Below are 25,337 nucleotides of genomic sequence, written 5' to 3'. Positions count from 1 at the left end.
TCCAAATTTGCAGATGACACAAAACTTGGAAGTGTAGTGAACAGTGAGGAGGATAGTGATAGATGTTAAGAGGATATAGACAGGCTGGTGAAATGGGTGGACATGTGGCAGATGAAATTTAACGCAGAAAATTTGCGAAGTGATACATTTTGGTAGGAAGAACAAGGAGAGGCAATATAAACTAGAGGGCACAATTTTAAAAGGGGTACAGGAACAGAGATCTGGGGGTATATGTACACAAATCGTTGAAAGTGGCAGGGCAGGTTGAGAAAGCAGTTAAAGTGTACAGGATCCTGGGCTTTATAAATAGAGACTTAGAGTATAAAAGCAAGGAAGTCATGGTGAACCTTTATAAAACACTGGTTCGACCACATCTGGAGTATTGTGTCCAGTTCTGGGCACTGCACTTTAGGAAGTGAGTGGTTAGGATCTGGAATGCACTGCCCGAGGGGGTGGCGAAGGCAGATCTAATTGTGGCCTTCAAAAGGGAACTGGATAAGTATTTGAAGGGAAAAGATTTGCAGGGCTATGGGGATAGGGCAGGGGAGTGGAACGAGCTGGATTGCTCTTGCATAGAGCCGGCGTGGACTCGATGGGCCGAATGGCCTCCTTCTGTGCTGTACCCTTTCTATGATTCTATCTTGCCCTATTCAAATCCAAACTAAAGTCACATTGAGGAGCAGGTCTCTCTCCATATCTAATCCTATTTCAATTTATTTGTTTCAGCTCCTGTCAACTTTGAAAAGTCTGCCAGAATGTATTGAGAATAAAAGGGAACAATCCAAGGAGGGAATCAAGTTTGGTGAGTTCGGAGATGTTCAAAATGTGTTATTTTTAATAGATAATTGGAATTATACTAAAAGCGAGGTTATCAAAGTTATCCCTGATATTTCCAGATGGATTGTAGAGAATCTCAAATGGAGCAGTTTGTGGGGTATACATTAATGATTTGGACTTAAATTTAGGGGGCATGATTAAGAAATTTGCGGATGACACAAAGATAGGCCGTTTGATTGATAGTGAGGAGAAAAGCTGTAGACTGCAGGAAGATATCAATGGACTGGTCAGATGGGCAGAAAAGTGGCAAATGGAATTCAATCCAGAGAAGTGTGAAGTGATGCATTTGGGGCGAGCAAACAAGGCAAAGGGAGTACACAATAAATGGGAGGATACTGAGGTGTAGAGGAAGTGAGGAACCTTGGAGTGCGTGTCCACAGATCCCTGAAGGTAGCAGGACAGGTAGATAAGGTGGTTAGGAAGGCATATGGAATGCTTTCCTTTATTAGCCGAGGCATAGAATATAAAAGCAGGGATGTTATGCTGGAACTGTATAAACACTAGTTAGGCCACAGCTTGAGTACTGAGCACAGTTCTGGTCACCACATTACAGGAAGGATGTAATTGCACTAGAGAGGGTGCAGAGGAGATTTACGAGGATGTTGCCAGGACTGGAGAATTTTAGCTATGATGACAGATTGGATAGGCTGGGGTTGTTTTCCTTGGAACAGAGGAGGCTGAGGGGTGATTTGATTGAGGTGTGCAAAATTATGAGTGGCCTAGATAGGAAGGACCTATTTCCCTTAGCGGAGGGGTCAATAACCAGGGGGCATAGATTTAAAGTGATTGGTAGAAGGATTAGAGGGGAGCTGAGGAAAGAAATTTTCACCCAGAGGGTGGTGGGGTCTGGAACTCACTGCCTGAGAGGGTGATAGAGGCAGAAACCCTCAACTCATTTAAAAAAAAAAAAATACCTGGATGTGTACCTGAAGAGCCGTGACCTGCAGGGCTACAGACCAAATGCGGGAAAGTGGGATTAGGCTTGGTGGCTCGTTTCTCAGCCGGCACGGACACGATGGGCCGAATGGCCTCCTTCTGTGCCGTAAATTTTCTATGATTCTAAAAGGATTTTAATAATTATGAAATGTGTTTGCAGCTCCGAAAATCACCGTTGCTATGAGTTGGGTGAATTGGGAGGAACAGACGTTGGAGGAGCTTGATCAGTTAAACCGAGCTATAGGGTCCAGGGTAAGTGCACTGAAGGTTGGTGAAAGGCATCTGTAGAACAGCTGGTACACGAGCTCTGTGGCCATACGTTGAGTTTAGTGAAAGGAAAAGAACTAAGACAAACAAATGTATTTTGATGGCAGCTCTAATTTAATTTTGTTTAGTTTAGAGAGGAAAGATAATTTAATCCTTTTTTCTTTCAAAGAAATCCTGACAATTTCTCAGTCACTCCACTAACTTCTGTTTCACCCTCGCTGCCTTCAGCCCTGTCCAACATGGTTGAGAGATCAAATCTTCTGGCCCAGACCCACTTTAGACACATCCTGTCAGTGCCAGTTGTAAGGCTGACTTGCTCTCTCCCAAGTTCCCGATGCTGGTGGTACTATCAGAGAGTGGAGTCTACCAGAGGAAGGGTGGTAAAATCCATGAGCATGTCACCCCACAGGGCTCTTGAACCCTAGCGAGTTGAAGAGGTGCATTGCCAGAAACAGAGTGGGTTCACTTCATGCCCCTGTGCCAGAGTGTGGTCTCAGGAAATGAAATGGGGGAAGAAAAAATGAAAGATGGTGAGAAAAACTAAAGAAGCTTAGTTCAGCGAGAAAAATAACTCTCTTGAATGGTGAGGTATGGCTGGAAATGGCACGGTTAATTCTGAATGTTGTTGTAGATTCCCTTGCGGACACTCTGGATGGGCAACACTGTGAAGCTGTTGGATTTAGTGGATGTGCGAGAAATCCCTGTTTTCCTGGGTAGGTTATTTAAAATGTCATGTTAAAAAGCAGGACTTTTTTTAGGCAATCTGATACTGAGACCAGTGAGTAGCTCTTTTTTTTTCCTGCTTTTTCCCCAAAGGAAGCTCTGATTAGAAAGTGACTCTTACGGAAATTAGCCTTGGCCCAATGGGGAGCGCACTCGCCTCTGAATCAGAAGGTCGTGGGTTTGAGTCCCACTCCAGAGACTTGAGCTCATAATCCAGGCCAATAGTACAAGTGCAGTACTGAGGGAGCGGTGCATTGTCGGAGGGGCAGTACAGAGGGAACGCTGCACTGTTGGAGGGGCAGTCTTTTGGATGTTCAACATAGAAAATAGGAGCAAGAGTAGGCCCTTCGGCCCTTCGGGCCTGCTCCGCCATTCAAAATGATCATGGCTGATCGTCTAATTCAATACCCTGTTCCCGCTTTTTCCCCGTATCCTTTCATCCCTTTAGCATTAAGAAATATATCGATTTCCTTCTTGAATACATCCAATGACTTGGCCTCCATTGCCTTCTGTGGTAGAGAATTCCACAGGTTCACCACCCTCTGAGTGAAGAAATTTCACCTCATCTCGGTTCTAAATGGCATACCCCGTATCCTGAGACTGTGACCCCTGGTTCTAGACTCCCAGCCATCGGGAACATCCTCCCTGCATCGAGTCTGTCTCGTCCTGTTAGAATTTGATATGTTTTGATGAGCTCACCTCTCATTCTTCTAAACTCTAGTGAATATAGGCCTAGTCGACCCAATCTCTCCTCATACATCAGTCCTGCCATCCCAGGAATCAGTCTGGTAAACCTTCGTTGCACTCCCTCCAAGGCAAGGACATCCTTGCTCAGATAAGGAGACCAAAACTGTACAAAATACTCCAGATGTGGTCTCACCAAGGCCCCGTACAACTGCAGTAAGACATCCCTGCTCCTGTACTCAAATCCTCTTGCAATGAACGGCAACATACCATTCGCCTTCCTAACTGCTTGCTGCACCTGAATGCTCGCTTTCAGCGACTGGTGTACAAGGACATCCAGGTCTCGTTGCACCTCCCCTTTTCCCAATCTATCACCATTCAGATAATAATCTGCCTTTCTGTTTTTACAACCAAAGTGCCATGTTCTTGCCCACTCACCCGACTTGTCTAAATCACATTGGGGCCTCTTTGCATCCTCCTCACAGCTCACATTCCACCCCAGCTTTGTGTCATCTGCAAACTTGGAAATGTTACATTCAGTTCCCTCATCCAAATCATTGATATATATTGTGACTAGCTGAGGCCCAAGCACTGATCCCTGCGGTACCCGACTCGTCACTGCCTGCCACCCGGAAAAAGACCCGTTTATTCCTACTCTCTGTTTCCTGTCTGTCAACCAATTCTCAATCCATGCCAGTATATTCCCCCCCAAGCCCATGTGCTTTAATTTTGCACACTAACCTCTTGTGTGGGACCTTATCAAAAGCCTTCTGAAAAGCCAAGTACACCACATCCACTGGTTCTCCCCTATCTATTCTACTAGTTACCTCCTCAAAAAACTCCAGTAGATTTGTTAAGCATGATTTCCCTTTCATAAACCCATGCTGACTTTGTCCAATCCCGTTAATGCCTTCCACGTGTTCTGTTATCACATCTTTTATAATAGACTCTAGCATTTTCCCCACTACTGATGTTAGGCTAACTGGTCTGTAATTCCCTGTTTTTTCTCTCCCTCCTTTTTTAAATAGTGGGGTTACATTTGCCACCCTCCAATCTGTGGGAACTGTTCCAGAGTCTATAGAATTTTGGAAGATGATCACCAATGCATCCACTATTTCCAGGGCCACTTCCTTTAGTACTCTGGGATGTAGATTATCAGGCCCTGGGGATTTGTCAGCCTTTAGCCCCATTAATTTCCCTAGCACTATTTATTTTACTAATACTGGTTTCCTTCAGTTCCTCCCTCTCACTCGACCCTTGGTTCCCTAACATTTCTGGCCGGTTGCTGAGCCCCCATCTGCCCCCTCGGGTGGAAGGAGAAGAACCCATGGCACTATTTCGAAGAAGAGCAGGGGTGTACTCCCTGGTGTTCTGGGCCAATATTTATCCCTCAATCAACGTCACTAGAACAGATTATCTGGTCGTTACCTGTCAAGAGCAACTTTTTGGTTAAGAACTCCCTTAATGGATTTACAAGTTTATATGGTAACAGCTAAGCTGGACAGATTGCGTGCTTCAGGATATCTGCCGGTTCAGAGGGTCTCCGCTCACGTAGCAGTGGTGATGCTGAGTCCCTGAGTGAGAGGGAAGGGAATTCTATGGACACACTCCCCTTTTATCCCCTCCGCAGATTAAAAGGTATGACGGTTGATAAGCAATGGCAAACATTCAAAAGAAATATATCAATACTCGCAACAAATACACATTCCATAGAAAAATAAAATCTCCATGGGAAAAGTGATCCAACCGTGGCTAACTAAAGAAGTTAAGGATAGTCTTAGATTAAAAGAGGCGGCTTATAATGTTGCTAAGAGCAGTAAGCCTGAGGATTGGGAGAGTTTTAGAATTCAGCAAAGGATGACCAAAAAATTGAGAGAAAGGGAGAAAATAGAATATGAAAGTAAACTAGCAAGAAATATAAAAACGGATTGTAAGAGCTTCTACAAGTATGTAAAAAGGAAGAGATTAGTAAAAGTAAACGTTGGTCCCTTGGAGGCTGAGACAGGAGAAATTATAATGGGGAATCAGGAAATGGCAGATGCGTTAAACAAATATTTTGTATCTGTTTTCACAGTAGAAGACAAAAGCATACCAGAAATAGTGGGGAACCAAGGGGTAAATGAGAGTGAGGAACTTAAAGTAATTAATATCAGTAGAGAAGAAGTACTTGAGAAACTGGGACTAAAAGCCGATAAATCCCCTGCACTTGATGGCCTACGTTCTCGGGTTCTAAAAGAGGTGGCTGCAGAGATAGTGGATGCATTGGTTACGATCTTCCAAAATTCCCTAGATTGTAGAATGGTCCCAGCGGATTGGAAGGTAGAAAATGTAACCCCGCTATTCAAGAAAGTAGGGAGACAGAAAACAGGGAACTGACAGTGGTTAGCCTGACGGTGGTGGAATCCATTATTGAGGAAGTGGTAACAGGGCACTTAGAACATCATAATATGATTAGGCAGAATCAATATAGTTTAATGAAAGGGAAATCATCTTTGACAAATTTATTTTGAGGATGTAACTAGAAGGGTAGATAAAGGGGAACCAGTGGATGTAGTATATTTGGATTTTCAAAAGGCATTTGATAAGGTGCCACCTAAAAGGTTGTTATGCAAGGTAACGGCTCGTGGGATTTTTAAAAATTCATTCACGGGATGTGGGCGTCGCTGGCGAGGCCAGCATTTATTGCCCATCCCTATTTGCAGGTAATATATTGGCATGGATAGAGGATTGGTTAATGGACAGAAAACAGACCAGGATAAATGGATCATTCTCAGGTTGGCAGGCTGTAACTAGTGGGGTGCTGCAAGGATCAGTCCTTGGGCCTCAGCTATTTACAATCTATATTAATGACTTAGATGAAAAGACCAAGTTTGCTGATGATACAAAGTTAGGTGGGAAAGTAAGCTGTGAGGAGGACACAGAGTCTGGAAAGGGATACAGACAGGTTAAGTGAGTGGGCAAGAAGATGGCAGAGTATAATGTGGGGAAATGTGAGGTTATTCACTTTGGTAGGATCTCTCTGAACACCAACATTTACTAGTTTCTCACCATTTCTTTTAAATGGTGAGAAACTAGTAAATGTTGGTGTTCAGAGAGATCTGGGTGTCCTTGTACAAGAAACACAAAAAGTTAGCATGCAGGTACAGCAAGCAATTAGGAAGGCAAATGGCATTTTGGCCTTTATTGCAAGGGGGTTGGAGTAGAAGAGTAAGGAAGCCTTACTGCAAGTGTACAGGGCTTTGGTGAGACCTCACCTGGAGTACTGCATACAGTTTTGGTCTCCTTAAATAAGGAAGGATATACTTGCCTTAGAGGCAGTGCAACGAAGGTTCACAAGATTAATTCCTGGGATGAGAGGGTTGTCCTCTGAGGCGAGGTTGAGTAGAATGGGACTATACTCTCTGGAGTTTAGAAGAATGAGAGATGATCTCATTGAAACATATAAAATTTTGAGGCAGCTTGACAGGGTAGACACTGAGAGGTTGTTTCCCCTGGCTGGAGAGTCTAGAACCAGAGGGCATAGTCACAGGATAAGGGGTCGGCCATTTAAGACTGAAATGAGGAGGAATTTCTTCACTCAGGGTTGTGAATCTTTGGAATTCTCTATCTCAGAAGGCTGTGGATGCTGAATTGTTGAGTATATTCAAGGCTGAGATAGATTTTTGTACTCTAGGGGAATTGAGGGATATGGGGATTGGGTGGGAAAGTGGATTTGAGGTTAAGATCAGCTATGATCTGATTGAATGGCGGAGCAGGCTCGAGAGGCCGTATGGCCTACTCTTGCTCCTACTTCTTATGTGCTGCAGAAACTCTTCCCCCGCTCCCCCGACACAAATCCCAACCTGCAGAGCTGCCAGGCCCCTGAAATCCCCCCACCCCCACAGAGCTGTTTAACCACAGGACCACTTCTCAGTTCTACCAAAGCTGAGAGCCCTACCTTAAGTACTACTAAACCCAATGACCCTCTTCTGCTACACCAGGTATCTACCTCTAACCTGCCTCTTGCTGTGTATCCTGGGTTTTAAAGGTGAGATAAATTTGTCTACTTGCATAAAGAAACATATAATCAAGGCCACTGATTGACAGTTTTGCAGATAGGTGGCTTAGTCAGTAAATGTAAAACAGTAACCTTAATGATAAATTGCAAACTCAATGGTGTAACCCTGGCTATAGTGCAGTATATTCTCCAACTCACTGAGGCATGGAATCACTGTTGGTAACAGTACGAAAGATTGTACAATAGTGTGCATGTTCAGTACCCTTTTTGATTGTCTGAATTATTTTTAAAGATGCACAGCTCTAATCATCTTTACTGGTCACTGTAGAGCATCTACCAATTTAAAAAAACAAACTGTACCAAATCACTCTGAAAAGATTTTTATCCTTCATACTGTTCTAAGCTCCTCCTAGAAACATAGAAAATAGGAGCAGGAGTAGGCCATTCGGCACTTCGAGCCTGCTCCACCATTCAATATGATCATGGCAGATCCTCTATCTCAATACCATATTCCCGCTCTCTCCTCATACCCCTGGATGCCTTTTGTGTCTAGAAATCTATCTAGCTCCTTCTCAAATATGTTCAGTCATTCTTAAATATATCTGGTTTGTGCATTTCTTCATTCTCAGGTCTCCACCATTACTGGAACTTTTCCCATTGACGACAGGGCGAGTGTTGGGGTCACGGGGTGGGGACAGGATCAGGGTTTTTTTTAATTCATTCATGAGATGTGGGCGTCGCTGGCAAGGCCAGCATTTATTACCCATCCCTAATTTCCCTTGAGAAGGTGGTGGTGAGCTGCCGCCTTGAACCGCTGCAGTCCAAACCCGCGACTTCTACCACCTAGAAGGACAAGGGCAGCAGGCGCATGGGAACAACACCACCTGCACGTTCCCCTCCAAGTCACACACCATCCCGACTTGGAAATATATCGCCGTTCCTTCATTGTCGCTGGGTCAAAATCCTGGAACTCCCTTCCTAACAGCACTGTGGGAGAACCGTCACCACACGGACTGCAGCGGTTCAAGAAGGCGGCTCACCACCACCTTCTCGAGGGCAATTAGGGATGGGCAATAAATGCCGGCCTTGCCAGCAACGCCCACATCCCATGAACGAATAAAAAAAAAGTCCGTGTGGTGAAGGTTCTCCCACAGTGCTGTTAGAGAGGGAGTTCCAGGACTTTGATCCAGCGACAGTGAACAAGCGGTGATATATTTCCAAGTCGGGATGGTGTGTGACTTGGAGGGGAACATGCAGGTGATGTTCCTGTGCGCCTGCTGCCCTTGTCCTTCTAGGTGGTAGAGGTCACAGGTTTGGGAGGTGCTGTCGAAGTTGCTGCAGTGCATCTTGTAGATGGTACACACTGCAGCCACGGTGCGCCGTTGGTGGAGGGAATGAATGTTTAAGGTGTGGATGGGGTGCCAATCAAGCGGGCTGCTTTGTCCTGGATGATGTCGAGTTTCTTGGCGCTATGGGGACAGGGCGAGTGACGAGGTGGACACTCCCTCAGTCAGGAGTTTGAATGTCGGTCGTACATCAAGTGAGTGGGGAGGTTCAGGCGAGTGGGGGGTAGGGGTCTGGGCAAAGGTGGGAGGGGCCCAGGGTCCAGGCGAGGATGGGGGGGGGGGTCCAGTCTCCGTGTGGGCCCCATCACTGGGGTCCATGACAGCCAAGCTGCCCAAGGAATTATGGGCCCCTGTAAATTGTACTGTTGTGATTTAAACATAAAAAAAAACTTGGATGAAGGTGCAAAATAAAAACAGATAATGTTAGAAATACACAACAGATCCATCAGCAAGTGTAAAGAGAAAAGACACATTAATATTTCAGGGCTGACCTTTCATCAGATCTGAACAAAAAGTGACTGAAGAGAAAGAGCAGATAGTGAGCATCAGGTATGCTGCTAAGTCACAAAGAGCAGTTAATGGGTTATGTGACCAGCAGAGAGAGAGAAAACCAGTATTTTTATAATGTTTATGATAACCTCAGGGTATCTGAAAGCACTTCAGAGCCATTGAATTACTTTTGAACTACAGCCACTGTTGTGTAAGCAAACTTGGCAGATAATTGCTCACAGCAAGTTCCCAAAACACTAAATAAATGAATGACCAGTTAATCTGTTTTATTTTAGTGTCGGTTGAGGGGGGAATTTGTCCAGGACACAAACACCAGGAAAATTTCTTCGAATAGTGTCATGGGAACTTTTACGCCCACCTAAACATGGTTTAATTTTTCATCCAAAAGATGGCACCTCCAATAATACAGCACTCCCTGAAATTGAACTGGACTGTCAGTCTAGATGGTGTTCAAGTCCTGGAGTGGAACTTGAATCCACAACCTTCGGGAACTGGGATGTGAGCTCTAGATTGAGCCGATCTTAGATTTTAGGAATGGCGATAACTGGTGGATAAAAGATTACCTCAGTGACCCTTTAACCCATTCACTCCTCTCTGACAGGAGGTTGCATTTCTGATTCTTGACTTTTACCTGTTCTTTCTCCTCCCTTTGTTTTGTTCACTGAATGGATTCACATAAGAACATAAGAAATAGGAGCAGGAGTAGGCCATCCGGCCCCTTGAGCCTGCTCCGCCATTCAACAAGATCATGGCTGATCTTCTACCTCAAAGCCATTTTTCCCGCACTATCCCCATATCCCTTGATGCCTTTAATATCTAGAAATCTATCGATCTCTGTTTTGTATGTACTCAATGACTGAGCCTCCACAGCCCTCTGGGGTAGAGAATTCCAAAGATTCACCACCCTCTGAATGAAGAAATTTCTCCTCATCTCAGTCCTAAATGGCCTACCCTTTATTCTGAGACTGTGACCCCTGGTTCTAGATTCCCCAGCCAGAGGAAACATGCTCCTTGCATCTACCCTGTCGAGCCCTGTAAGAATGTGGTATGTTTCAATGAGATCACCTCTCATTCTTCTAAACTCTAGAGAATACAGGCCTAGTCTACTCAATCTCTCCTCATACGACAATCCCGCCATCCCAGGAATCAGTCTGGTGAACCTTTGATGCGCTCCCTCTATGGCAAATATATTTTGGGTAAGTAGGCCAAAATTGTACACAATACTCCAGGTGCAGGCTCACCATGGCCCTATATAATTGCAGTAAGACATCTTTAATCCTGTACTCAAATCTTCTTGTAATAAAGGCAACATACCATTTCCCTTCCTAATTGCTTGCTGCACCTGCATGTTAGCTTTCAGTGATTCATGTACAAGGACACCCAGGCCTCCTTTGAACATCGTCATTTCCCAATCTCTTACATCTTCTAGTTGCGATGAGGGATCTACATTAGAAACACTGATCTATCTTTTCTCTTTACAGATGCTTTTTAAAAATGTATTCATTCTTGGGATGTGGGCATCACTGGCAAGGCCGGCATTTATTGCCTGTCCCTAGATGTCCTGAGAAGGTGGTGATGGGCTGCCTTGAACTGCTGCAGTCCATTCTTTGTAGTGGCTTTGAGACAACTCGAAGTGGCTTCAAAGGGCAGTTAAGAGTCAACCACATTGGTGTGGGACTGGAGACACATATAGCCCAGCCCGGCTAAAGACGGCAGATTTACAACAAGCCAACAGCTTTATGGTCACTTTTACTGGTAGCAGCTTTTTTTAATATATATTTCCAGATTTTTCTGAAATGAAACTCAAGTTGCCAATGGTGGATTTGAACTCATGTTGCCTGAATTATTAGACCAGGCCTCTGGATTACTCGTCTATTAACAATATCCTTGCCCTACCCCATGCCCTGGTTGTGTGTTTGCAGCATTTTCTGTTTTGGTTTTTCAGTTTTTTTTTATTTGGATGAAAATGCAGATTTTGCAGCATTTCCATGTGTTACACCTGCCCTGTTTTTATCCTTTAATGATTTACTGGAGTTATTTGTCTATTCTGAAGATGCTTTCTCTTGAGATTTACTAATTTCTCCTTATGACTTTTTTACATTTTGTTTTATCCTAATATTTCAAATATTCTGTAACTAGTAAGTGTATGACCTATTTTGTCTCTTTAACAATAATCCTGAGAAACATTTAAGAATTGCTTCCAATAGTTTTTAATGTTTGTTTCTGTAGCTTTCACACAGGAACAGTTAATCCCTGGCACTATCCAGTTCCACAAGGAATCGAACTTACTGCTGGTTCGCTGCAAGGTAAAAAGATATATATTATCGTTCATATGTAAATTTAAATCCGTCTTGAGGCTTCTGAATTTGGATTTGTTTTATTCACAAACATTTCCAGACCATCGCTGACCTCTTCTCCTCTGGAGATCTCATAGTTCCCCAACCCGGCACTGCCTGCTTCAACCTCCTTCCCAAGATCCACAAACAAGACTGCCCTGGGAAGACCCATTGTTTCAGCCTGTTCTTGCCCCACAGAACTTATTTCCTCCTATCTCGACTATTTTTTCCCCCCTTGTCCAGTCTCTTCCGACCTGCATCTGCGACTCTTCTGTCTCCCTCCGCCACTTTTACAGTTTCCAGTTTCCCGGCCCCAACTGTCACCTTTTCACCGTGGACGTTCAGTGCCTCTATACCTCCATCCCCCACCAGTACGGCCTGCGGGCCCTCCGCTTCTTCCTTGAACAGAGGCCCAACCAGTCCCCATCCACCACCACCCTCCTCCACCTGGCTGAACTTGTTCTTACGTTGAACAACTGCTCCTTTGACTCCACTCACTTCCTCCAAATAAAAGGTGTTGCTGTACTTTGCATCTGTCTTCACAAAGGAGAGGGATGATACAGGGATTGAAGTGGAGGAGAAGGGTGAAATATTGGATGAAATAAACATAGTGAGAGAGGAAGTATTGAGGGGATATTAGGATCTTTGAAAGTAGATAAATCACCAGGGCCGGATGAAATGTATCCCAGGCTGTTAAAAGAAGCCAGGGAGGAAATAGCGGAGGCTTTAATAATCATTTTCCAAACTTCACTGGATACAGGCGTGGTGCCAGAGGATTGGAGGACTGTTAACGTTGTACCGTTGTTTAAAAAGGAAGCGAAGGATAGACCGAGTAATTACAGGCCAGTCAGCCTAACCTCGGTGGTGAGCAAATTATTGGAATCAATTCTGAGGGACAGGATAAACTGTCACTTAGAAAGGCACGGACTGATCATGGACAGTCAGCACGGATTTGTTAAGGGGAGGTTGTGTCTGAGTAACAGGATTGAATTTTTCGAGGAGGTGACAAGGAGGAATGATGAGGGTAGCGAAATTGATGTAGTCTACATAGATTTTAGCAAGGCTTTTGACAAGGTCCCACATGGCAAATTGGTCAAAAAAGTAAAGGCCCATGGCATCCAAGGGAATGTGGCAAATTGGATCCAAAATTGGTTCAGTGGCAGGAAGCAAAGGGTAATGGTCGACGGGTGTTTTAGCAACTGGAAGGCTTTTTCCAGTGGGGTGCCACAGGGCTCGGTACTAGGTCCTTTGCTTTTTGTGGTACACATTAACGATTTGGACTTAATCATGCCCCCTACGTTTAAGAAATTTGTGGATAACAAAGATAGGCTGTGTGGTTGATAGTGAGGAGGAAAGCTGTAGATTGCAGGAAGATATCAATGGACTGGTCAGATGGGCAGAAAAGTGGCAAATGGAGTTCAATCCGGAGAAGTGTAAGGTGATGCATTTGGGGAGAGCAAACAAGGCAAGGGAATACACAATAAATGGGAGGTTACTGAGAGATGTAGAGGAAATGAGGGACCTTGGAGTGCATGTCTACAGATCCCTGAACTTAACAGAACAGGTTGATAAGGTGGTTTAAGAAGGCAAATGGAATGCTTTCCTTAGCCGAGGCATAGAATATAAAAGCAGGGATGTTACGCTGGAACCGTTTAAACACTAGTTAGGCCACAGCTTGAGTACTGTGCACAGTTCTGGTCACCACATTACAGGAAGGATGTAATTGCACCAGAGAGGGTGCAGAGAATATTTACGAAGATGTTGCCAGGACTGGAGAATTTTAGCTATGATGACAGAGGTAGCATAGTGGTTATGTTATTGGGCTAGTAATCCAGAGGCCTGGACTAATAATCCAGAGTCATGAGTTCAAATCCCGCCACGGCAGCTGGAGAATTTAAATTCAATTAATTAAATAAAATCTGGAATTAAAATACTAGTATCAGTAATGATGGCTATGAAACTACCGGATTGTTGTAAAAACCCATCTGGTTCACTGATGTCCTTTAGGGAAGGAAACCTGCTGTCCTTGCCCGGTCTGGCCTGTATGTGACTCCAGACCCACAGCAATGTGGCTGATTCTTAATTGCCCTCTGAAATGGCCGAGCAAGACACTCAGTTGTACAATCTCGCTACAGAAAGTCATAATAAGAAGAAAACCGGACGGACCACCCGGCATCGGACCACTGGGCTCCGGACACGACAAAGGCAAAACAAGCCGAGTCGACCCTGCAAAGTCCTCCTCACTAACATCTGGGGACTTGTGCCAAAATTGGGAGAGCTGTCCCACAGACCAGTCAAGCAACAGCCTGACATAGCCATACTCACAGACTCTTCCATCACCATCCCTGGGTATGTCCTGTCCCACCGGCAGGACAGACCCACCAGAGGTGGCTTTTCAGCGATATACAGTCAGGAGGGAGTGGCCCTTGGAGTCCTCAACATTGACTCTGGACCCCATGAAATCTCAGGGCATCAGGTCAAACATGGGCAAGGAAACCTCCTGCTGATTACCACCTACCGTCCTCCCTCAGCTGATGAATCAGTCCTCCTCCATGTTGAACACCACTTGGAGGAAGCACTGAAGGTAGCAAGGGCACAGAGTGTACTCTGGGTGGGGGACTTCAATGTCCATCACCAAGAGTGGCTCGGTAGCACCACTACTGATCGAGCTGGCCGAGTGCTGAAGGACACAGCTGCCAGACTGGGCCTGCGGCAGGTGGTGAGCGAACCAACACGAGGGGAAAACTTACTTGACCTCGTCCTCACCAATCTACCTGTCACAAATGCATCTGTCCATGACAGTATTGGTAGGAGTGACCACCGCACAGTCCTCGTGGAGATGAAGTGCCGTCTTGGCACTGAGGACACCATCCAACGTGTTGTGTGGCACTATCACCGTGCTAAATGCAATAGATTCAGAACAGATCTAGAAGCTCAAAACTGGGCATCCATGAGGCGCTGTGGGCCATCAGCAGCAGCAGAATTGTATTCCAGCATATTTTGTAACCTCATGGCCCGGCATATTCCTCACTCTACCATTACCAACAAGCCAGGGGATCAACCCTGGTTCAATGAGGAGTGTAGAAGAGCATGCCAGGAGCAGAACCAGGCATACCTAAAAATGAGGTGCCAACCTGGTGAAGCTACAACTCAGGACTACATGCATGCTAAACAGCAGAAGCAACATGCTATAGACAGAGCTAAGCGATTCCACAACCAATGTATCAGATCAAAGCTCTGCAGTCCTGCCACATCCAGTCATGAATGGTGGTGGACAATTAAACAACTAACGGGAGGTGGAGGCTCTGTAAACAACCCCATCCTCAATGATGGCAGAGTCCAACACGAGAGTGCAAAAGACAAGTCAGAAGCGTTTGCAACCATCTTCAGCCAGACATGCCGAGTGGATGATCCATCTCGGCCTCCTCCCGATATCCCCACCATCACAGAAGCCAGTCTTTAGCTAATTCGATTCATTCCACGTGATATCAAGAAACGGCTGAGTGCACTGGATACAGCAAAGGCTATGGGCCCCCACAACATCCCGGCTGTAGTGCTGAAGACTTTTTTTTATTCGTTCACGGGATGTGCGCGTCGCTGGCAAGGCCAGCATTTATTGCCCATCCCTAATTGCCCTCGAGAAGGTGGTGGTGAGCCGCCTTCTTAAACCGCTGCAGTCCGTGTGGTGAAGGTTCTCCCACAGTGCTGTTAGGAAGGGAGTTCCAGGATTTTGACCCAGCGACAATGAAGGAACGGTGATATATTTCCAAGTCGGGATGGTGTGTGACATGGAGGGGAACGTGCAGGTGGTGTTGTTCCCATGTGCCTGCTGCTCTTGTCCTTCTAGGTGGTAGAGGTCGTGGGTTTGGGAGATGCTGTCGAAGAAGTCTTGGCGAGTTGCTGCAGTGCATCCTGTGGATGGTACACACTGCAGCCACAGTGCGCCGGTGGTGAAGGGAGAGAATGTTTAGGGTGGTGGATGGGGTGCCAATCAAGCGGGCTGCCTTATCTTGGACGGTGTCGAGCTTCTTGAGTGTTGTTGGAGCTGCACTCATCCAAGCAAGTGGAGAGTATTCCATCACACTCCTGACTTGTGCCTTGTAGATGGTGGAAAGGCTTTGGGAAGTCAGGAGGTGAGTCACTCGCCGCAGAATACCCAGCCTCTGACCTGCTCTTGTAACCACAGTATTTATATGGCTGGTCCATTTAAGTTTCTGGTCAATGGTGACCCCCAGGATGTTGATGGTGGGGGATTCGGCGATGGTAATGCCGTTGAATGTCAAGGGGAGGTGGTTAGACTCTCTCTTGTTGGAGATGGTCATTGCCTGGCACTTATCTGGCGCGAATGTTACTTGCCAATTATGAGCCCAAGCATGGATGTTGTCCAGGTCTTGCTGCATGTGGGCACGGACTGCTTCATTATTTGAGGGGTTGCGAATGGAACTGAACACTGTGCAGTCATCAGCGAACATCCCCATTTCTGACCTTATGATGGAGGGAAGGACATTAATGAAGCAGCTGAAGATGGTTGGGCCTAGGACACTGCCCTGAGGAACTCCTGCAGCAATGTCCTGGGGCTGAGATGATTGGCCTCCAACAACCACTACCATCTTTCGTTGTGCTAGGTATGACTCCAGCCACTGGAGAGTTTTCCTCCTGATTCCCATTGACTTCAATTTTACTCGGGCTCCTTGGTGCCACACTCGGTCAAATGCTGCCTTGATGTCAAGGGCAGTCACTCTCTCCTCACCTCTGGAATTCAGCTCTTTTGTCCATGTTTGGACCAAGGCTGTAATGAGGTCTGGAGCCGAGTGGTCCTGGCGGAACGCAAACTGAGCATCGGTGAGCAGGTTATTGGTGAGTAAGTGCCGCTTGATAGCACTGTCGATGACATCGTCCATCACTTCGCTGATGATTGAGAGTAGACTGATGGGACGGTAATTAGCCGGATTGGATTTGTCCTGCTTTTTGTGGACAGGACATACCTGGGCAATTTTCCACATTGTCGTGTAGATGCCAGTGTTGTAGCTGCTAGTTCTGGAGCACAAGTCTTCAGCACTACAGCTGGGATGTTGTCGGGGCCCATAGCCTTTGTTGTATCCAGTGCACTCAGCCGTTTCTTGATATCACGTGGAGTGAATCGAATTGGCCGAAGACTGACTTCTGTGATGGTGGGGATATCGGGAGGAGGCCGAGATGGATCATCCACTCGGCACTTCTGGCTGAAGACTTGTGCTCCAGAACTAGCTGCGCCTCGAGCCAAGCTGTTCCAGTACAGCTACAACACTGGCATCTACCTGACAATATGGAAAATTGCCCAGGTATGTCCCGTCCACAATAAGCAGGACAAATCCAATCCGGCCAATTACCGCCCCATCAGTCTACTGTCAATCATTAGCAAAGTGGTGGAAGGTGTTGTCGACAGTGCTATCAAGCAGCACTTACTCACCAATAACCTGCTCACCGATGCCTGCTTTGAGCTCCGCCAGGACCACTCTGCTCCAGACCTCATTGCAGCCTTGATCCAAACATGGACAGAAGAGCTGAGTTCCAGAGGTGAGGTGAGAGTGACTGCCCTTGACATCAAGGCAGCATTTGACAGAGTGTGGCACCAAGGAGCCCTAGTAAAATTAAAGTCACTGGGAATCGGGGGAAAACTCTCCAGTGGCTGGAGTCACACCTAGCACAAAGGAAGATGGTAGTGGTTATTGGAGGCCAATCATCTCAGCTCGAGGACATTGCTGCAGGAGTTTCTCAGGGCAGTGTCCTCGGCCCAACCATCTTCAGCTGCTTCATCAATGACCTTCCCTCCATCATAAGGTCAGAAATGGGGATGTTCACTGATGATTGCACAGTGTTTAGTTCCATTCGCCACCCCTCAGATAATGAAGCAGTCCGTGCCCGCATGCAGCAGGACCTGGATAACATCCAGGCTTGGGATGATAAGTGGCAAGTAACATTCGTGCCAGGCAATGACTATCTCCAACAAATGTAAGGAAACTTACAACACCAGGTTATAGTCCAACAAATTTATTTTAAAATCACAAGCTTTCAGAGATTATCCCCTTCGTCAGGTGAATGAGTGAAAGGTTCTCAAATCGCATATCTTATACTAGGCTGGGACCGCATCACACCAATCAAAAGGTGTCGTTGTTGTTCAAACAGGCCACTCATGGAGAACAGCACGTCCCAGTACACTGGATATACATTGTGTCAATTACACAGACAGATAGAAAGAGATCCAAATGTCAGAGAGAGAGAGAATATTAAAACACATAACTTTTTTTTCTCCCCCTTTTTGCTGGTGGGGTTACGTGTAGCGTGACATGAACCCAAGATCCCGGTTGAGGCCGTCCTCATGGGTGCGGAACTTGGCTATCAACTTCTGCTCGACGATTTTGCGTTGTCGTGTGTCTCGAAGGCCGCCTTGGAGAACGCTGACCCGAAGATTGGTGGCTGAATGTCCTTGACTGCTAAAGTGTTCCCCGACTGGGAGGGAACCCTCCTGTCTGGCGATTGTTGCGCGGTGTCCGTTCATCCATTGTCGCAGTGTCTGCATGGTCTCGCCAATGTACCATGCTCCGGGGCATCCTTTCCTGCAACGTATGAGGTAGATAACGTTGGCCGAGTCACAGGAGTATGAACCATGTACCTGGTGGGTGGTGTCCTCTCGTGTGATGGTGGTATCCGTGTCGATGATCTGGCATGTCTTGCAGAGGTTGCCTGGCAGGGTTGTGTGGTGTCGTGGATGTTGTTCTCCTGAAAGCTGGGTAATTTGCTGCGAACGATGGTCTGTTTGAGGTTGGGTGGCTGTTTGAAGGCAAGTAGTGGAGGCGTGGGGATGGCCTTAGCGAGGTGTTCGTCGTCATCGATGACATGTTGAAGGCTGCAGAGAACATGGTGTAGTTTCTCCGCTCCGGGGAAGTACTGGACGACGAAGGGTACTCTGTTAGTTGCGTCCCGTGTTTGTCTTCTGAGGAGGTCTATGCGATTCTTCGCTGTGGCCCGATGGAACTGTCGATCGACAAGTCGAGCGTCATATCCTGTTCTTACGAGGGCGTCTTTCAGCGTCTGTAGGTGTCCATCGCGTTTCTCCTCATCTGAGCAGATCCTGTGTATTCGTAGGGCCTGTCCATAGGGGATGGCCTTCAACATGTCATCGATGATGACGAACACCTCGCTAAGGCCATCCCTACGCCTCCACTACTCGCCTTCAAACAGCCACCCAACCTCAAACAGACCATCGTTCGCAGCAAATTACCCAGCTTTCAGGAGAACAGCGTCCACGACACCACACAACCCTGCCACGGCAACCTCTGCAAGACATGCCAGATCATCGACACGGATACCACCATCTCACGAGAGGACACCACCCACCAGGTACATGGTTCATACTCCTGTGACTCGGCCAACGTTGTCTACGTCATACGTTGCAGGAAAGGATGCCCCGGAGCATGGTACATTGGCGAGACCATGCAGACACTGCGACAACGGATGAACGGACACCGCGCAACAATCGCCAGACAGGAGGGTTCCCTCCCAGTCGGGGAACACTTTAGCAGTCAAGGACATTCAGCCACCAATCTTCGGGTCAGCGTTCTCCAAGGCGGCCTTCGAGACACACGACAACGCAAAATCGTCGAGCAGAAGTTGATAGCCAAGTTCCGCACCCATGAGAACGGCCTCAACCGGGATCTTGGGTTCATGTCACACTACACGTTACCCCACCAGCAAAAAGGGGGAGAAAAAAAAGTTATGTGTTTTAATATTCTCTCTCTCTCTGACATTTGGATCTCTTTCTATCTGTCTGTGTAATTGACACAATGTATATCCAGTGTACTGGGACGTGCTGTTCTCCGTGAGTGGCCTGTTTGAACAACAACGACACCTTTTGATTGGTGTGATGCTGTCCCAGCCTAGTATAAGATATGCGATTTGAGAACCTTTTCACTGATTCATCTGACTAAGGGGATAATCTCCGAAAGCTTGTGATTTTAAAATAAATTTGTTGGACTATAACCTGGTGTTGTAAGATTCCTTACATTTGTCCACCCCAGTCCATCACCGGCATCTCCACATCATATCTCCAACAAGAGAGTGTCTTATCATCATTGACCAGAAACTTAACTGGACCAGCCATATAAATACTATGGCAACAAGAGCAGGTCAGAGGCTGGGTATTCTGCGGCGAGTGACTCACCTCCTGACTCCCCAAAGCCTTTCCACCATCTACAAGGCACAAGTCAGGAGTGTGATGGAATACTCTCCACTTGCCTGGATGAGTGCAGCTCCAACAACATTGAAGAAGCTCGACACCATCCAGGACAAAGCAGCCCGCTTGATTGGCACCCCATCCACCACCCTAAACATTCACTCCCTTCACCACCGGCGCACAGTGGCTGCAGTGTGTACCATCCACAGGATGTACTGCAGCAACTCACCAAGGCTTCTTCGACAGCACCTCCCAAACCCTTGGGAGAGAGGAGGCTACGGGGTGATTTGATTGAGGTGTGCAAAATTATGAGGGGCCTAGATTCAGAGGATAGGAAGGACCTATTTCCCTTAGCAGAGAGGTCAATAACCAGGGGGCATAAATTTAAAGGATTGGTAGAAGGATGAGAGTGGAAATGAGGAAAAAAGTTTTCACCAAGGGTGGTGGGGGTCTGAAACTCACTGCCTGAGAGGGTGGTCGAGGCAGAAACCCTGAACTCATTTAAAAACAAAATACCTGGATGTGCACCTGAAGAGCCGTGACCTGCAGGACTATGGACCAAAGGCAAGAAAGTGGGATTAGGCTGGGTGGCTCGTTTCTCAGCCGGTGCGGATATGATGGGCCGAATGGCCTCCTTCTGTGCCGTAAATTTTCTATGATTCTATGGGAACCCATATGGGTCCCAGCTATGCCTGCCTTTTTATGGGATATGTGGAACATTCTTTGTTCCAGTCCTAATCAGGTCTCCTCCCTCACCTCTTTTTCTGGTACATTGATGATTGTATCGGTGCCGTTTCCTGCTTTCGCCTGAATTTGGATTATTTCATCAACTTTGCTTCCAATTTCCACCCTTCCCTAGCCTTCACATGGTCCATCTCTGACTCTCCCCTTCCCATCCTCGACTTCTCTATCTCAATTTCTGGGTTTAGGCTGTCAACCAATATCTATTATAAGCCCACTGACTCCCACAGCTACCTTGATTACATTTCCTCCCACCCCACTTCCTGTAAGGACTGTATTCCCTTCTCCCAGTTTCTTCGTCTCCGTTGCATCTGTTCTGACAATGCCACCTTCCACACCATTGCTTCCAATATGTCTTCTTTTTTCCCCAACAAGGATTCTCCTCCACTGTAGTTAACAGTGCCCTCGACCGTGTCTGACCTATTCCCCGCACTTCTGTCCTCACCCCTTCTGGAACTAGGATAGGGTCCCTCTTGTCCTCACATTCAACGTATCATCCACTGCCATTTCAGCCTCCTCCAGCGCAATCCCACCACCAACCACGTCTTCCCCTCCCTTCCCAGCATTCCGAAGGGACCGCTCCCTCCGCGATACCCTGGTCCACTCTTCCATCACCCCCAACACCTTTCCTCCCCACAGTACCTTCCCGTGTGAGCACAGGAGATGCAACACCTGCCCCTTCACCTGTTCAGGGCCCCAAACACTCCTTCCAGGTGAAACAGCGGTTTACTTGTATTACTTTCAATTTAGCATATTGTATTCACTGCTCACAATGCGGTCTCCTCTACATTGGGGAGACCAAACGCAGACAAGGCGATTGCTTTGCTGAACACCTCTACTCTGTCTGCAAGCGTGACCCTGACTTGCCGGTCGCTTGCCATTCTGACCTGTCCTCGGCCTCTTACACTGTTCCAATGAAGCTCCACGGAAGCTCGAGGAACAGCACCTCACCTTTCGTTTAGGCACTTTACAACCTTCCGGACTCAACATTGATTTCAGTAACTTCGGATCATAACCTCAGCTCCCATTTTCTCAGACAGCCAGTGCTGGCTATGGTTTTGCTGCTGCCATTTACAGCTACTCCTGACATCTCTTGTTTCTTAACCTGTCCCTTTCCCACCCTCCTTGCCTTGCACCATCATCCCTTTTGTCATTTAATCACTCCTGCCCTCCATCCTATCAGAAACCTTTCCTTTTGTTCTTTCCTTCCCCCGCCCCCCCTTCCTTGGCTCTGTACTTGCTTAAAAACCTTAACTCTTAACATCTTCCAGTTCTGACGAAAGGTCTTTGACCTGAAATATTAACTCTTTGTTTCTCTACAGATGCTGCCTGACTTGCTGAGCTTCTCCAGCATTTTCTGTTTTTATTTCAGATCTTCAGCAGCCACAGAATTTTGTTTATTCATAACTGATCACAGCAGAGAGAGGGGATGGAGGTTAGAGCCATGAAAGCGAATAAATATGTTTTTCTTATATCCTATCCAGAAAAGCCTCTGCAGTTACAGCAGTGTTAAAATCTTCAGAGAATTGGGAGATGTTAGTAAAAGTAGTATTTGGCACAAAAGCCATAACTGAGTTGCTTAGAGGCAGCGTTAGCAGTTCTATTTGAGGTCAGAAGATGAGATGGTAGCTGTTGATAGACTTGCAAGAGATTGAAAGACACAATTTTTATTGCCTCATTAAAAGGCATGGAGATAAGTGAGTGAGGGCTGGAGAGTATAATCGCCAGAAAAAAATGGATAGAATTGTGTGATAGGTGACGAAGATCATTGAATGTGAAAAAGAATGAGTAGGCGGACAATACACTGGGGAAACCCCCGTTAGCAAGTCTGATTCACCAACTACAACATGACTCAGAATAAATTCAGAGGAAAACCTAAATTGGTGGGAGCCAATATGCAATCTGGTTTTGAAATGCATAGTGCCAGACTTAAGTTTTTGAAGCTGCCCAAAATGATAGCTGAGTCACCAAATTCCAATTCTCGGTGTAAAGTATAGGCAAGATTTGTCTTTGGAAAGGCTCTGCTAAAGACTGTTCTGGTAGGCAGGTATCAGCCAGAACTTTCAAGGTGACAGATAATTTGAGTGCATGGGAATCATCTTTCTTGGGGATAAACAAAAGCAAATTTCCAAAGAGCAAAATGAACTGAAAATAAGAAATTGAAGATACAGCGTAGGATAAGAGTGAGTTCAGAGGTGTACATCTTGCCAGTGGGAGGGATACTATCAGCACAGATCTTATTGGAGTGGAGCATTCAACCGACCTGCCAAAAATAAAACTCAATGTTGATGCTTGAACCAATCTTTGGGATTAGAATTGATTTTAAGACTGTTCAATGTCAGGAGCTGTTCAAATGGATTCAGAGCAACATTTGAAATACCAATATTATTAGAGAGTTGAGTTTAGCCATTTAAAATTGTGTTTTATGAATACCGCTGGCATTATGTTGAAATTGAATGTAATTTAATTTGAGTGACTAGTTTTGTTAACACTTATTAGTATATTTCCAAGATAGCAGACTAAGTCCACTAAGAATTTTGCAACACGGAGATTAAAGCCACAACTAAATGTGTCTAAAGACACAATCGATGGTGAGTTCCTGCAACAATGAATTCCCAATTTCCTCATACCATCTAACAGTGTAGCGATGTGGTCAAGAGTTTCACTGCAAGGTGGGAAGAAAAACTGTCAAGTGGCTCAGCCAGGCTTTTTTTCCCCCCCCCATGTACCAAAGTATTGGGAGAGAAGGAACAAACTAGTTCATCACTCAAGTAGCTCACCACACCTTCACCCCTTCAGCTATAACCGATTATTCACTGTGTTTCTGTCTAGAATGGCTGGGCAGGCTTCAAGATGGTGGTGTTAAAGAAGATCCTGTCGGCTGCTGATTTTTATAACGGCTACCTCCATCCATACTTTCAAGGAAGAAGTACAAGTAATCAAAATGTGGGCAGGTTTCAAACCCATAAACCTGAAACAAAATCCAGAAAAAATGTCAAAAGGAACTGGATTGTGATGTGATAAAAATGTAAATGATTGCATATTGTGAAATTAAACTCTAATTTTTTTTAAAAAATCATTACTTTTAGACACAGTAATAGTCTGTAGCTTTTGACTTGTGTTGCCCCCATTCCTAATGGCAGCAAGCCCACACCTTGAAACTCTAAGACAGGGATGCTTGATAGTGCAAGAACTGAGGGCTGGTTGGGGAACCAGTGCTGGGGTTGGATGAAGAGCTGAATCTCATGCTATCTACTGAACTGTTTCATTGTACCTATTAACTTGGTCAGACTGTGAAAGACTTTGAAGATGTTGACGCCGATGTCACAATTGACAGATGAAATTCTTATTTACTCTGCTGCATTGTGACCCTGCTCTGGTAAGCACTAGAGTTCTGCATTTTCATTTTATTTGCAAATAGTCAAAATTCAGTTCACAGGTAGTAAGATATCTTAGAACCAAACATTTACAAATCTTTACCCAAATGTCAGTCCTCTTCCATAGGAAATTGCAATTGTTTTGAGACAATAACCAATAACAGTAACAGCAACTTGCATTTATATAGCGCCTTTAATGTAGAAACACGTCACAAGATGCTTCATAGAGGTGAAATTGGATACTGAGCCAAAGGAGGAGAAATTAGGAGGGGGTGACTGAACATAAGAAATAGGAGCAGGAGTAGGTCATCTGGCTCCTCGAGCTTTTTCTGGCAACTTTATATGTCTCTTTCTTTGATTTAAAACTATCTTTAATTTCTCTTGTTAACCACGGTTGGACCATGTTTCCTGTTGGGTTTTTGTGCCTTAAAGGAATATATTCCTGAAAGCTTGGTCAGAAGTGGGTTTCAAAAGGGCTTAAAGGAGGAGAGGGAGGTGGAGAGATTTAGGGAAGGAATTCCAGAGCATAGGGTCTAGACAGCTGAAGTGGGCACAGTCAGAAGGACACAGATTGCAGATGTTTGTTGGGCTGCAGCAGGTTACACAGATAGGTAGAGGCAAAGCCATGGAGGGATTTAAACATGAGGATGAGAATTTTAAATTTGAAGTGCTGAGGGACCGGGAGCCAAAGTAGGTCAGTGAGCACAGCGGCAATGGGTGAACAGGAATTTTGGATGAGCTGAAGTTTACAGAAGGTGCAAGGTGGGAGGCCAAGATGGTATCCTCCATCCCAAGGCCCGCCTGCTTCCACCTCCATAACATCGCATGTGTCAGCCATCTGCTGCCGAAACCCTCATCCATGCCTTTGTTAACCTCCAGACTGACTATTTCAGTCCTCTCCAGGCCAGCCTCCTATTTCTAATCTTATTTGGAATGACAGGTTCCTAAAATTATAGAAATTTCAACATGGAAACAGGCCGTTCGACCCAACCAATCTGTGTTGATGTATACCCTCCACAGGAGCAGGATCTTAATCCCACCAGCCTGTTTAGATCCCAGATCCCTTTAACCTCCTGTCTAACCTATTAAATGTTGACATGATCTCTGCTTCAATCACATTTACTGACATTGAATTCTATTGGCTACTTTTTTTGCCCATTCCACCATCTTATCAATATCTCCTTGCAGTTTCCTTCCGTCCTCAATTAATTGCTATGCCTCCTGTTTTTGTATTGTTTGGAAATTTGGACACCATTCCCTCTTGCCCTATATCCAAATTATTAATGTACACAGTGAACAGAAGTGGTCAAAGAACAGAACCCGGTGGGACAGCGCTACCTACTTCCACCCACTGAGAAACTACCGTTCGCT

At 45.9% G+C, this 25,337-nt stretch overlaps 1 protein-coding gene across 4 annotated transcripts in view; it reads left to right on the top strand.

The window, feature by feature from the left end:
* mtfmt (mitochondrial methionyl-tRNA formyltransferase) overlaps positions 1 to 25,337 on the top strand; it is a 52,290-nt gene that overhangs the window by 24,096 nt on the left and 2,857 nt on the right. The window contains exons 5-9 of one of the 4 annotated variants that reach the window (XM_067971194.1): positions 727 to 802; positions 1,934 to 2,025; positions 2,672 to 2,753; positions 11,530 to 11,606; positions 23,880 to 23,968. In XM_067971194.1, coding sequence (XP_067827295.1) covers positions 727 to 802; positions 1,934 to 2,025; positions 2,672 to 2,753; positions 11,530 to 11,606; positions 23,880 to 23,930 — 378 coding nt within the window. In that variant the 3' untranslated portion in view covers positions 23,931 to 23,968. Of the gene's footprint in view, positions 1 to 726; positions 803 to 1,933; positions 2,026 to 2,671; positions 2,754 to 11,529; positions 11,607 to 23,421; positions 23,669 to 23,879; positions 23,969 to 25,337 lie in introns of those variants that run through there. The other 3 variants (XM_067971193.1, XM_067971196.1, XM_067971195.1) reach the window with 3 other exon arrangements.

This window comes from Heptranchias perlo, chromosome 34 (genome assembly GCF_035084215.1).
Source record: "Heptranchias perlo isolate sHepPer1 chromosome 34, sHepPer1.hap1, whole genome shotgun sequence".
NCBI classification, from domain to species: domain Eukaryota; kingdom Metazoa; phylum Chordata; class Chondrichthyes; order Hexanchiformes; family Hexanchidae; genus Heptranchias; species Heptranchias perlo.
Note: the sequence above shows the minus strand (reverse complement) of the source record. Positions and strands in the feature narration are given on the sequence as shown.